This window comes from Scatophagus argus, chromosome 9 (assembly GCF_020382885.2).
Source record: "Scatophagus argus isolate fScaArg1 chromosome 9, fScaArg1.pri, whole genome shotgun sequence".
In the NCBI taxonomy this organism is placed as follows: Eukaryota; Metazoa; Chordata; class Actinopteri; family Scatophagidae; genus Scatophagus; species Scatophagus argus.
The window spans coordinates 8089288-8104131 of record NC_058501.1 but is presented as its reverse complement, the minus strand read 5'-3'; the positions used below and the strand labels follow the sequence as shown (position 1 = coordinate 8104131).

Below are 14844 nucleotides of genomic sequence, written 5' to 3'. Positions count from 1 at the left end.
TTCTTTATTACTCGTACTCTTATTTTGTAACATCAAACCAGGCTTTTTGTCAAGGCCTCCATTGTGGGCATTCCACCTCAAGGAATTCCCTTTACAAAGCCTGACATGTAAGACGATCACTGACACACATACTGGTGGAGTCTTCTTGCCTCCACTGTGTTATGGGAGCAATTGGAAGTAAAGCATAGCATAGATTATTGTTTTTCTCCTGCTTGTTGCTGCTCAGCACAGCTATTACTCAGTCCATGACTCCAGCTCACGTATTTTGAAAACAGTAGCGTGTTACGTGTCAGTGGCCTTACTGTTTACCAGATTTCTTTATGAATAAAATCTAAGCATCTCATGCTGTCTTATCTGTTCAGAGGTTTGTTTGTTTTTTATCTGACAAATTTCAGAGCATAACAGGGGTTTCCACAACACATAAACTGCAAATCTGAAAGTGAACCTACAGTACGAAACAGATAAAGTTCCAACTTTATCTGCATCTGTCAAATATGTGAGAGCCACCAAAGGTTGGTCACAGATCTTTCCTTATATACTTTCAAGCATTGGTGTCTCAAGCTGTAATGTACATGTAATAGTGCATCTGTATACAACTCAAATACTGTGTTTATGTGTGAAAACGTTTGAGGTTGACTGCCATCTTTTTAACAATGCACCTCATCCTGTTTAATTTATACCATATATTTATAGTATATCTGCAGTCCCACCTCTCACCTCCCCACAGGCTGAGGAAAACCAGAAGACCTGCAGGTATTTTTAGGAAAGCTAAAATGACTCAGCCCAGTCCACCACCCTAACCATTATGAGACCAGAAATTAGTATCTTGCTTGTTGGCTGCTCAAATGTAGTAAATATTATAAGCTCTAGATTTATTTGTTTATTTATTTGTCATTTTTTAATTTTTTTTTAGCGTAATGAGAACTTGTTGGACTTCTCATGCACAGGGCTCAAAGAACTTTTTTTTTGTTTGTTTATTTTGTGTATTTAAGTTTGGTAAAGCATGTGTTCATGGGTGATCAGGTGCCTTTCCGTTTAATTTCATGTAACTTAATGGTGTATTCATTGTAATCGGTGTTTTGCTTGTATAGCTGTCCATGTGTTTTTGTTGCACTCTGTATGTATTTTTATAGCAATGGAGACAAACATTGCAATTTAGCTGAGGCCTTGAATGAACATGATTCTTCTTCTTTCCCTGGCTCAGTGCTGTAGTAAAAATGCTGTTGTTTATGATTTCTTTGAAATTCTCCACAGTCTTGGATCATCTGCCCTGGAAGCCATCAATAACAGTCAATATTTGTATTGTAACCCTAAATGATGCAGCACAGGCTGACTGAGCATAATTGAGGCCCTGGTTCCGCTGGTGTGAAGTGCTTTACAAATGAGAGGAAAGTGTTGCGGTTGCACTGAGGTCACTGACATTTTCTCAGACTTGTATCTTTCCATGCCATCTTCACTCCTGTGGTTGCCACACTAGTCACGTTTTGAGACAAGAGAAAATCTTCAAGAACCTCACTGTAGTAATGGCATACACAGAGAAGTTTGTGCTCTTGCTTATACCCTCTGAAATTTAAATAATTCCTATGTGCCTGGACTGCCTGTTGCTGTCTTGAATCCTGTTTATGCAGTTCAAACAGGAAAAACAGAAATGTTGTTAAAGTTTTAAAAAGTAATTATATAAAAATCTGCACTGCATGAAACTGTGTAATTTTCAACCACTCAGCTGACCCCGTGTGTCCACGTGAAATCTCTCAGCAAATGTCCTTATCTGTTACTATTTGCTGTGGTAAACCACAGTGTTAGCTGCTGTTATTAATGCATTTGTCCAGCTTTTAATCGAGATGGTGCCTTACTCAGTGGTGTTGTAGATAACAGTTAATTCAACACAGGGAGTGGCGTCAGAGTAAACCCGTATTGTTATTCCATCTAACAGTTCTTTCATTTGTGCCCATATGGGAAGGGTGTCAGCTACTTCCATTCCTTTGAGCTCTGAACTTTGTGTGGTTGACTTTTTCAGCTGATGAGAATATGAAACAAGATCAGGTTACAGCGTTTGTTTGGCGAATATTGATTTCCTCTGCAGAATTTCCAGTAAGGTAGCCACTGATTGCAACAGAGCAGCCATACTATAACTGCCCTTCTTACATCAGGGTAGTTATAAAATAACTACCGCAGACAGTCATGTTAAACTTTAACACATCGGTTATAACATGACTAACTGCCAGAGAGCGCGTACACGCCTAGTGCATAAAAAATATAAACCTGCTGCACAGCCTCTGGTTCAACAATGAGCTTCAGCTGCCCCCTACTGGTAGTAAACAGGCGCCGGACACAATAAAATATGCAAACTCTTAATGGACTTCTAAAAGACTGTGTGTGTATGTCTGAAATAGTCTGGAAAAAAACACTCAACACTGTTATCTGGGCTTAGGGTGTCAAGTCTTTGTCTTTTTAAATACGTGTGTTTGAGTTGGACGGTGAAAAAAGCTGAAATAAAGCTGACTTGCTTTCTCGACACTGAGCGGGATGTGTATCACGTGTATCGTCAGTAAACACAGCAACTGTTGGTCCGTCCTCCTGCGGGCGGCCGCTGTTTCAGCCCAGCCCCGCACACGTTTAAGGTCCTCTGGCGTTTCTGTGTGACCTAACTAGGAGCGTTAGCGAGACGGGTAGAATACGGTTCTGCTAGAACCTATAGTCTGGTCAGTGTTTGGGGAAAAAATGAGCATAAATGAGCTTTTAAAACCATTATGTTGATGGTTTTGGAGTTAATTGGGATCCACTGAGCTCACCACAAAATCCACTAACTGAGAAAATGATAGCTCTGCACTAGCAAAAACACAAAATAGGCATGTGTGCACCAAAATTCCCACCAGTGACCAACTTGTGTGTGTTTCATTATCATGTGCACGTCACTCGCTGGAGGACACGGCGTCATTTCTGACAATCAGCACAGGGAGGCTCACAGCTGCACCCCAACACCAACATGTGCACACAGGAGTTGAACAATTGGTATCATCTGTTGGTCTTTTTGAACTCTTTCTCTCTCTCATCTGTGTTTTCACTTTTGTATTGGCATGAGTGCTGTTGCAAATAAAAAATGCAATAAATAAAAGCATGAAAATATATGGAACTAATATGACAAACGTCATGGAAACTGAACGATGACCCAGCAGCATGTATTTTCGCTGGACTTTGGGACAAATCCAAACTGTGGAAAGAGGACCCTGTTGGAGAGCATCTACTGGAAAAGCATTTGAAAAATAATCTTCTGGAGTACCTCATTATTGTGGAAACCTGAAGAGCCAAAAAATGGCCCTCAGCAGATCACTTTTCAACGACGGACGCCTGCTGCTAGGAGTTGGCCCTCGGATGGACAATCATCATGCAGGTAAGATAACTTTTACATTTATTTTATTGTCCTCTTCATGAGAGATTCATTGATCCATTCCTTTTTAACTCTTCAAAGCTCTGTCAGTACAGGAATCAGTGGAACTTTTTGAATTGAAAGGTGGACAGCTGATTGGGCCTGTTGGAATAACAGTTTAGTAGTTTAAATGACACAGACTTTTACTCAACAATTTCTCAGTGTAAAATAATTATTTGGTAGATAAACTGTCTTAGGGCGGCACGGTGGTGCAGTGGTTAGCACTGTCGCCTCATAGCAAGAGGGTTCCAGGTTCGAATCCCGGTCTGGGCCCTTCTATGTGGAGTTTGCATGTTCTCCCTGTGCCTGCGTGGGTTTTCTCCGGGTACTCCGGCTTCCTCCCACAATACCAAAAACATGCACATTAGGTTAATTGGCTACTCTACATTGCCCCTAGGTGTGAGTGTGAGAGTGTGTGGTTGTCTGTCTTTGTGTGTTGACCCTGCGATTGACTGGCGACCAGTCCAGGGTGAACCCCGCCTCTCACCCGTAGTCAGCTGGGATAGGCTCCAGCCCCCCCGCGACCCTGACGGATAAGCGGTATAGAAAATGGATGGATGGATAAACTGTCTTAAGTATCGCAGGAAATATGTGCAGAATAGTTAAGAAGAATTAGTGTAGGGATTTGGAAATAAGTATTTTTTTATTTGAAGGCATCACATTCTCAAAATTGTGTGTCCAAAGTAGATGAAAAAAAATGGTGACCAGGCCAAATTTTCTGAACTGCAAAAAATATGTTTTAGCTTGTGCACTATGGAGACGATGGAAATGTTAGCTCCTATCATCAGGACGTCAGGATGCACAGGTGTGATCAAACCAGGGTATATTCTTCAGGTGTGGGGCTGATTTTGTTTGCTGTGATGGTTGAAGCTTGACTTATTGTATCCGGAGGAAATATTTAGTCATTTTAGTTTCTAAGTTTATCACATTAAATGAACTTCATTTTCAGATATTCCTCAGAACAGACCTACAAATCAGTCTTGTTAAGACCTGGAACAAAGGAAAAGGGGAAGACTGTTGCTTTCTATACAGGATTTCCATGGCGACACAGAAGATACAGACCAGATGAGAAGGATGGAGGACAGCAGGACCACTTTGGGAGTGGTGATCACCTTTCTTTCAGTCGGCTGAGTCTCACTGAGACTACAGAACTAGCTACAGTGACATCAAGTTTGGATAAGCTAAAGTTAACTTCACATATGCAGGACTTTAAGTTCTGAGGCATAGAGCATAGAGTTTCATGTTTTATGGAAGACACTGTATACATTTTCTCTTAGGTAATTTTTCAGGTTAACTCATTTCATGGATATGAGTCCAGTGTCTAATATATTTATACAGAATTCAATAATACAACTGCCAAAAATGGTTCATGACTGTGTTTCCCAGAGCAGGACTCCTCTGTGTTCCTGAAGCAGCTGAGACACCGGACGCCAACCAATCAGCAAGACCCAGCACCATACCATAGCAAAAGGTGCAAGATTATTATTATTGTTGTTAACTATTACTTGCTTCCAGGTACCAAGTACTGTCTGAAGACCACATGAGAACACTTAGAACCTTGAGCCATGATGGTAAAGAGTGCCTCAGCCCAGCCAGCGCAGAGGACATTATCATCTGCAACAATAATATTAAAATCTTTCATGTATAATTCAGAATTCTAACAGTGTGTGACATTTAATATCAAATGAATATTATAATTTACTGCATTTTGATTTGACTTAAAGGCATTAGGCGTATAAGTCTAACTGATCTGGGTAATTGTTCTGTATGTATCCTATATGCTAACCATGTTAATACATGTTGATATAGAAAATGCTGTAATACCAATCAGGACATTAACCTTTTCTGTGTTACCCACACAAGTGTTAATAGACGCTATACTAAAGGTGATGCAGTGCCATAATGGCTGTCTTACATGCTGTGCCTCTAAATGGTTGAATAATTTATATTAATGATGTGTAATTGATACACTTTAAATCAAAGTCACACCATAAATCAGGCTTAATTTTAACCACAATTGTTTCAAGGAAATGTTTCACCCTAAATGCATCACAGCTTCCTGCCTGCTGCAGATTTTGTTTATATGGCAAAGTTTAAATGCAGCAGTAAGAAAAAAAAAACTATCACCAGGTAACAGAAGTCCTGGCAGTCACATTACTGCTACTGACGAGGAAGAGTCATTCCTTCTATGACTCTGTGGTGATGTCCACCATCATGTATGGTGTGGTCTGCTGGAGCAGCAGCATCACAGAGAGGGACAGGAAGAAGCTGGACAAGATCATCACGAAGTCCAGCTCAGTCCTGAGCTGCCCTCTGGACTCAGTGTGGGAGGCGGGGGACAAAAAGGTCCTGGCTAAACTAACATCTATGCTGGACCACAAGTCTCACCCCCTGCAGGACACCTTGTCCGCTCTGAAGAGCAGCTTCAGTGACAGACTGATTCATCCTCGCTGTGTGAAGGAGAGATTCCGCAGGTCTTTCCTTCCTGTTGCTGTCAGGCTCTACAACAAACACTGTTAGCTCTGTCATCCATCTGCAGTTACCATGTGCAATACCTTTAGTAACCTACTGTCAGTCATCACTGCACACTACAATTCACTGTATATAAAAATTGAATTACGCAGAGCTTTGTAGTTGAGTTTAGGTAGGTAAATGCTATTTTATATTTATGTGTGTTTTTATATTTCTTATACATATATTTTTCTTTTATTCTTATTATCTCAAATATTTCAGATAATCCAGTGCTGTTCTTGTTCTCTGCTGTTGCAATGCTGCACTTTCCCCTTTCTTGGGAGGTCTTCTTATCTTATCTTATCTCAGCTCTCTCAGCCTAATTTAGAAGAGCAAACACCAAGCTGACTCAAACGTCCCAGGGGTTACTACAGTGCTGGAGGGAAAGAGCCACCCCTGCTGGCTGTTACAGCATTACAGAATTACATTTCCCACTGCAAAATATGAATGAAGCTAAGATTCACCTACTGTACACAATACTGAAAGATTTGTGAATAAAAAAATATCAGATTATTTCATATCAAAGGCAATTTTATGTTTGACAGCTGAGCAGCTCATCATGGGTTTTCCTCTTCCACTGATACCATGTAAAGCATTTAAAACACAAACTACTTGTGTTAACTTGCCTGCATTGCCTAATTACAACCTGCTTCATGTGTGGTAACTAAATCAGGAGACTAAACCTAACTGGTCAGTCTAACAATGCAACATCATCCTCAGATACCCTTCCAGTTACTTACATGATTTAGTGTGGGTCTCTAACTGCATGGCATTACAGTATGTGGGTGTCCACCTCCTGTCCACCAAACCAAGACAAACCAAGAGCTTTTGCTTCTCTGCATAGTCTACACTTTATTAAACATATGAAAAGAAGTACAAATGGCAAAACCAGAAGAAAATGAACCCACTTTCTTTAAAACAGGCAAAATAAATTAAGTCACCCTTTCAATAATTCAGTACAAGAAACATGACACATGAAGTTCAATGCTTCAAGTGATCACACTGAGTACATCCTTCAACCCCATTTGGGCAGTGGCAGGGAAGGTGAGAAGTCGTAAGAGGACTTCCCATCAATTCTCCATGACACACAGCTTGGTTGTTTCAATGGGAACCGCTACAGCTGCTCCCGAAGCAGTTGGAGCCGTCACTGACGCTGGTGCTCAGAATAATTCAGAACTTCTGGAAGAACACTAATCAGCAAGTTAAAAAGCCCCAAACTCAAACAGCTCTGTGTACTTCACTGACTCTTAATGAAATGTGTCCTCAGTGGTGATTTGATTTGATTATATACTCTGATGTGCAACAGCAACAGCAAAATATATAATAAAGCCACAATGTGGCTAAACCGAAACACACAAATCGCACATCAAGCCGCTTAATTTGGTTAACTACTGATAGCCTAAGCTGAAATACATCCATCAGCTGATTATTTACTGCACAGGAGCTAGATGAAGATGCACTTTAATTTGTACCACACCATGTTAAGCATCGTCAGAGGTAAATACTGTCAGAGACTGAAGGCCATAGTGAGTGAGAATCTACCTTCTACTTCAACAAGTACATAATGTATATCTTATTGTACATTTATTCACTATTTACATACTTAAAACCTTCCTCTGTGGCTGGATGGACACATGCATTGCAACTTACTTCATTCCCACAATCTCTTCACTTCAAAAATCCAAAAGACAGAAGTTATAATTAAAGAAGCATTTAATGCAATGCAAGACAAGAAAATGAGTGTGGTGTTATCACAAAAGGCCAAGCTTCAGTGGTGCCACACATCTTAACTGTTCTGGTTTTTTCCTTCAGCTGGAGGCTGGAATCATCAACTTGTCTTGAGTGCCTTATGATATATATACAAAGAAGACCAGCTCACACAGAGTGAGCGTTCACAAGAACAATGCCGAAATCTGCTGCAAACAGACTGAATGAAGGCAAAAGACACATAAAGCAGAGGAACAGGACGGTGACATGAAGGAATGAAGTTCAGTTTTGTATTTAACTGATCTAAATAGTTACATGTGTCAGCTCTTTTACATTAAAAGTATAGCCATAAATAGTAAATAAATGAGTGATTTGGATGCGAGCAGAGAGGGAAGGGGGGGGGGGGCGTGAAGATCTTAGTAGGAGCGGATGGCAGGGGGGACGTGGGCGCAGTCCTGCTCATCCAGAGAACTGTCAATAACGGGGCGGTACTCCAGAGTCACCTGTGATGAGACAAAAACAAAGATAAATCATATTACTGACTACTGGCTTTTTAACGGTAATACAAGAATGGCCTAATATCCTGCTGTAACCACCACAATACACACTGAAAGGCATTGTACCTTTCCAGTCTTGGGGTCACAGTAGGACATAGTGTGTTTCCTCCAGTGCTGATCGAAGGGCTTCTTCTCCTGACCCTGCAGAGGCTTGGAGTAGTCGTACTCATCCACACGGTCCTGGAATATAAATCAGGAAACGAAATGTCAGAGGAAGGACTGGCTGCAATACAGAGCGAGAAGTTATACGTGCTTATTTAGGCAATTATCCACAGACACACAAAAAGAAATACAAAACAACAGTGAGTAGAGAAGAACACTGGCATTAACAAAGAGATTGGAAGACAGAAAAGAGAAGCAAAGGAAAAGCACTACAAGGACACACAAGTAGTTCACCCCTTCAGACCTCTCAACTTCATTAAACCTTACATTCTAACCTTGGGCATTATGCTCCCAGAACACAGGGCTCCTATCATAAGTACTTATAACTCATGCTTGTCCTGCCGACAAGAACACAACAAATGGAAAACTTCTGACAAAGGTTCTCTAACTTCCTGTCCTCTCCCAGGTCACCATGGTGGAGAGAGGGTCGTACGGCACTGGTCCTTCTTGGTGACACCTCAGACTCCTCAGTGGTCCTTCTGTATCCACGTTCTTCCTTCACATACATTTCATCTTCTTGTATCAGAAATGCTGTCATTGTAATCTGTGTATTCTGTGATTTTGCTGATCTGTTCTGCACACATGATATCTGTTGCACGTCTGTCTCCCCTATGAGAGGGATCCCTCCTCTGTGGCTCTTCCTGAGGTCTCAAATCGAGAGTCTAAGGACAGATGCTGTTGTACACTGACAGGTTAAGCATGGTAACAGTAAACCCAACCTTGAAGTCCTCTCTGGCATGGGCTCCCCTGCTCTCCTTTCTCTGCTCAGCGGATTGGATCGTCTGGACAGCATTCAGCATCAGATTCTGCAGCTCCAATGTTTCAACCAGGTCTGTGTTCCACACAATACCTGGAGGACAGGAGACTTATTGAACCACTTCTATTGTAATACTATGGCACCATTCTCTACAATAAGGAGGGAGGAACTGTAAGCAGACAGAAACAGGCACTGGTGAAGTACCTCTGTCAAAGGTCTTGATGTCTTCCATGGTCTGATAAACAGCATCCATCTTGTCGCATCCCTCCTTAAGAACAGAGCCGGTACGGAACACAGCAGCATGCGCCTGCATGGTCTGTAAGCAAAGTCAGGAAGAGACAAAATGGTTTTTGTTTGTCTGTAGATGCTTCCGTGGGTCTTAGTGAAGGAAAGACAGATTAACACAGAGCAGGAGTCAACACACACAATATCATGGTGACTTACTACTGCATAGCAATGAACATTAACTAAATGTATGATTTTGGGATGTTTGATTACCTCTACCTACACTTTTTTCAAACACATTTATATTTTTCCCCCTTTCACAACGTTACAGGTCTAATTCTGTGTGTGTTTCTACCTTCTGCATATTGAGCCTGATCTCAGAGGTTCTCATAGTTCCGTTGGCAAACCGCAGCTTGTCCAGGTTGGCCACAGACTCCTCTCCTGCACTGGGCTGCAGAGGGGACAGCTTCTCTCCTGGAGAGAAAACAAAACACCAGAGTGAGCAGTGATACAAGCAGGCAGTGTGTACTGGAATGCTGGTATTATCCTGTTAGTGCAGAATAATAATGTTGACAAAGCACAGGAGTTATTTGATATCACAACAGAAGAAGAATGACATGCCAACACATTTTTTCTGTGAGATGAGCATTCTACTAATGTTCTAGTATCAAATATGACCAAAGAAAAAGAAAGCATAATTCTACATGGTTATAAAACTCATCAACAGGCATCCTCACCAGGTTTGTGCTCCTGAGCGATGGTGAGGGCGCAAGCTCTGCCAAACACCACCAGGTCCAACAGAGAGTTAGCGCCCAGTCGGTTAGCACCGTGGACACTGGCGCATGCCGCCTCTCCGCAGGCATACAGTCCAGGAACCACCTTGTCGACTCCATTGGCATGAGTGATGACCTGAAGGGAAAATATTAAAAAAAGGTATGCCACTTTGTAGGGTGGGGGACGGTCACAGTGAAGCAACCAAAAGAGACTGGGGGGAACGGGGCTGTATGGATACAGACAGCTGTGCACCAACCTGTCCCTTGTAGTTTGTGGGTATTCCACCCATATTGTAATGAACGGTAGGCAGGACAGGGATGGGCTCTTTAGTGACGTCCACACCAGCAAAGATCATGGCCGTCTCTGAGATACCAGGCAGCCTTGTGGCCAGTTGCTGGGGAGGCAGGTGATGAAGCTGCAGGTACACATGATCCTTCTCTGGACCAACACCCCTGGAAAAATAAAAACAGAAATTAAGTTAAGCAGCAGCATACTCAAATTGTTTCAAGAACAAAAGCCTGAAAACAAAGTGACGATTGAAGCAATTGTTTTTGCATGCACAAGCATTTTGCTCATACCTGCCCTCTCTGATCTCTATGGTCATGGAGCGAGACACCACATCTCTGGAGGCCAGGTCTTTGGCGTTGGGTGCGTAACGCTCCATGAAGCGTTCTCCCTCACTGTTGATCAGGATCCCTCCCTCACCACGGCAACCTTCTGTGATCAGACAACCAGCTCCGTAGATGCCTGTAACGATGCACATGTTAAAAAAGGGACTTGCATTGGCAGAGTGTGAGAGTTCAGTTGTAAACACTGACAGCAACATCTATGTTGTATCGAGTCTAATCCAGAGTGTTCAGTCACAGAATACTGACTCTGTTCTAATGTGGAACACATTTTTACTCTGCATTGCGGTTTTGCTACTGGATCCAAAGGTTTATGAATAAATAAGATAAGTATAAGAACAGTTAAATGGTAGTTATCTTTGAAAGGAAAACACTTCATAGGATTCTTAGCTTACGTAGAAGATTTTAACCATATACTCATCTTTTCTCAATAAAGCATAAAGTCAACATTGTGAACACAAAATCCTGACAGTTTCATTATAACACAATGCTACATCAGTCAACTATAATAATGTGCTTTACTGACTGAACAGTGCTAAGTGTGTTTACTGTGGCATTCACAATGAAATTTTACCAACGAACTTCTCTTCAGCAGCAGAAAGGTTTCTTTTACCCTCAAATCATTTCTAGTGCTCATGTTTGTTCAGTGTACTAGCTAGATAAGCATCAATCTATTACATCCTACAATAAAAATAACATGTTTATATTAGTTATGCTATTGTTGGTCAGTGCTGTGAGTTAACACAAAACAGTCTATCTAAGCAGCTATTGAAAAAGTCTACAATAATTCTGGTTGTACACTCCAGACTACGATACAGCTCAGCTTTCAGTGACCTGCCACAGGCCCCATCACCGGGCTACTTCACACATAACTGAAGAGTCTGGTGTCGAATATCCAGCAGGAACAAAAATAAAGATGACTACTTGTCTTTAAAGTCTATAAAATCTATTACTGGAGCTCAATGTAAACAGTCAACCAGCTTGACACAGGGACAAACACTCCACACTACTTACACAGTACCTTATCAAATACACTGCCAGACAATAAAATAATGGACTCTGGACTGTCACTGATAGAATAATTTTCATTGTACTGTACAACTAATATCAGAAATCTATCCATGTCTTTTCAGTATGCATGTAGCCACTGTGGGGCTGACTTTCAAAATAAGATTCTGCCTTTATTCTGTTGCTTTGCTGTTTCATAACCATTTACTGACTTGGGTTTAATGAGTTAATATGGAACTTTTTCCTCACCAGTGGGATGGAACTGTACAAACTCCAAATCCTGGCAGGGCAGCCCAGCTCTGGTCACCATTGCATTTCCATCTCCAGTACTAGTGTGGGCAGATGTGCAGCTGAAATAAGTTCTTCCATAACCCCTGAAAGGAAAGATACAACTCATTCATAAACCATATAGTTGTTTACTACATTGAACTGGTTAACAATTCACTTCTTCTGTCCTTGCAAACAGTCAGTGAATAGCCCACCCAGTAGCAATGACAGTATTCTGGGCTCTGAAGCGGTGAATAGAGCCGTCCTCCATGCAGAGAGCAATCACTCCTTTGCACTCTCCATTTTCCATCAGCAGGTCCAGGGCAAAGTACTCAACAAAGTAACTGGTGTCATAACGTAGTGACTAAACAGAAGACAGGAGGGCAGACAGACACATGAAATAAGGTCAAAATGTACTTCACAGAAAAATTGATAAGTTTATATATGAATTAAATTGCAGAAAAGGGGGAGAACAGGTGTGTGGGCTTACCCTTCCATAAAGGGTATGCAGCAGCGAGTGTCCTGTTCTGTCTGCTACACAACAGCAGCGGTGGGCCTGGCCTCCTTTTCCATACTTGAGACTCTGACCTCCAAAGGCCCTCTGGTAGATCTTCCCATCTTCAGTGCGGCTGAATGGCATGCCAAAGTTCTCTAGCTGGGAAAGAGGAACAAGCAACATGAGGTCGAGATTTGCTGTTGTGACTCAAAAATGTCACATAAACATGTATGTGAGACATTTCAACCAAAATATTACCACATCTTATAAGTTCATGCAATTAAGATTTTATTTTTTCATACACCGAATAAAGTTAAATAACAGGATGACATTACATCATGTTAATGGATGGAATGGATGAATTGACAAAATAATCATTAAGATTTAGTTGAGTTATTTATAATTGTAACAGTGTTTTGGGTTCTAAATGAAATAAATGGAGCAGCTGTTTTTCATGAACTGTATGTCACATATTCCTGTCAAATAACATTCTCTGGCTTTCCTCTTTTGGTGCCAAAAGGCCAGTAATGGTCAGCTTACATAATCACTGATGAACAGGAGATCTTACCTCCACTACAGCTGCAGGCGCCTGCTCTGTCATGTAGTGGATAGCATCCTGGTCTCCCAGCCAATCAGATCCCTTTACTGTATCATAGAAATGCCACCTCCAATCATCCTCCTCCATGTTACCCAGAGCTGCATTGATCCCACCCTGTGAAACAGGTTCATATTTAGCAGTTCAGTAAAATTAAAAAGACACATTACTACTGTCACGTATCTTTACATGAAGCTTTGGATATTCATAACAAATCATTATGAGTTTGTTAACTCTCAGTCTAATAAACACAGAAGAATTTGTGCCTGGGAAAAAAAAACATGCAAACAATGGATACCCTCAACAGACATATAAAATGTGTTGTTATACCTGTGCAGCAACAGTGTGAGACCTGGTGGGAAAGAGCTTGGTGACACAGGCAGTGTTAAAGCCAGCCTCTGACAGACCAAAAGCTGCCCTGAGTCCTGCTCCTCCAGCTCCTACCACCACAGCATCAAACTCATGATCCACGACCGGGTACTGAGTAGAGATCTGGAAACAACAAAGGAGAGATGTCGCTGTCAACATTATGTTGCACCTAGTGGAAACTGAATTTCTTACTAAAATCAGGGACTGCAGCTAACATGCATAGCTGAAGATGGGCTTAATGCTAACTATTCTGAATCATCAAAAAAGTAACTTTGATATTGACATCAGATGCTGCAGTGAACAAAATAAGTACCTACAGATTCACATTTCTAACCATCTAGAACACTATATCCTGGTAACAGCCCTGTTAAATGCTGATCAACGCACATGGACAAATGGAACTCACATCATCTGATACTTTTGCATTTTTCTTCTTGCCATAGATGGAGAAGTGAAAGTTCCGGGAACCCTGGACTGCAGCAGCCGGAACCTGGCAAAAACAAAACAATTTAAAAATCGGTGGCGAATATCGAGCAAAAGTAGCAGCGTTGTTCAAATAAACAACATTAACCAAACAGGTTGCTGCTTACCAACAGAGAACAAACTCTGCTAACAAACATGCTACGTTTACTCACATGCTGAAGGCAGCTTTGTGTCTTTCCAATGGCTCCTCCATAGCAATCCCAAATAAACCATTACGCTCCGTAATAATTTAGTAAAGAGCAAATTTTACAACGCATCTGATGACATATGGTGTCATTATAAGATTACTTTAGTTTTAGCTAACTTTATTTTCATTGGTTCTCTTAACATTTTGCTAGCTAATATACAGCGGCAGTTTGCCACAAGGGCAACCGAAGGATCTTTTGGAAACGCTATAAAATACCTCAGTTATGATGACAGTTTAATGAAAATATTACATCCTATGCATAATGTGAAAAAAGCAGAGATTTTACGGCTAGATTAAACATTTTAGTTGAACTCGCAAAACAGCTCTTCTTTGTGGTGTCACATTGAAACTCCCTAATCTACACAACGCAGATTACGCAAGTCAGAATCTGCTGGTTATGAAAGCAGCAAAATTCTTTCTGTCAGGGTGAAAAAAAAAATAAAATAAACAAAAGGCACACAAAAACAGCGCACACACAAACGTGTAAAAGATTTAATAATCAATTGTTACTACTTACTGATTTTGTTTCAGTTAGTATCCTCTTGGAGAGGAGACGAGACGCAGCACGAACACTCGCCATGATGCCAGTTGAGGGACCGACTCAGAGGCGAGGTGGCGGTTCAGATATTCTGTTGCACCGGACCAAACTACTTTCCAAAAATGGGGGTCTCCCTTATAATACACCTAATGGTT

General features: G+C 41.4%; 1 protein-coding gene and 1 long non-coding RNA gene across 2 annotated transcripts; one reads left to right on the top strand and one right to left on the bottom strand.

The window, feature by feature from the left end:
* Positions 1-4335: 4335 nt before the first annotated feature.
* Positions 4336-5088, top strand: LOC124064815. The gene is made up of 2 exons (XR_006844326.1): positions 4336-4531; positions 4814-5088. It is a non-coding gene; the product is annotated as an uncharacterized LOC124064815 (long non-coding RNA).
* A 2545-nt stretch (positions 5089-7633) lies between these two features.
* Positions 7634-14818, bottom strand: sdha (succinate dehydrogenase complex, subunit A, flavoprotein (Fp)). The gene is made up of 15 exons (XM_046399605.1): positions 14669-14818; positions 13888-13971; positions 13443-13604; positions 13086-13229; positions 12512-12676; positions 12237-12385; positions 12004-12128; positions 10699-10867; positions 10377-10572; positions 10084-10255; positions 9702-9820; positions 9326-9437; positions 9084-9214; positions 8269-8382; positions 7634-8148 (listed from the first exon to the last, which is right to left on the bottom strand). Exons 1-15 carry the CDS (start codon positions 14729-14731, stop codon positions 8062-8064), a joined length of 1992 nt encoding a protein of 663 aa, XP_046255561.1. The 5' UTR covers positions 14732-14818; the 3' UTR covers positions 7634-8061.
* Positions 14819-14844: the final 26 nt, after the last annotated feature.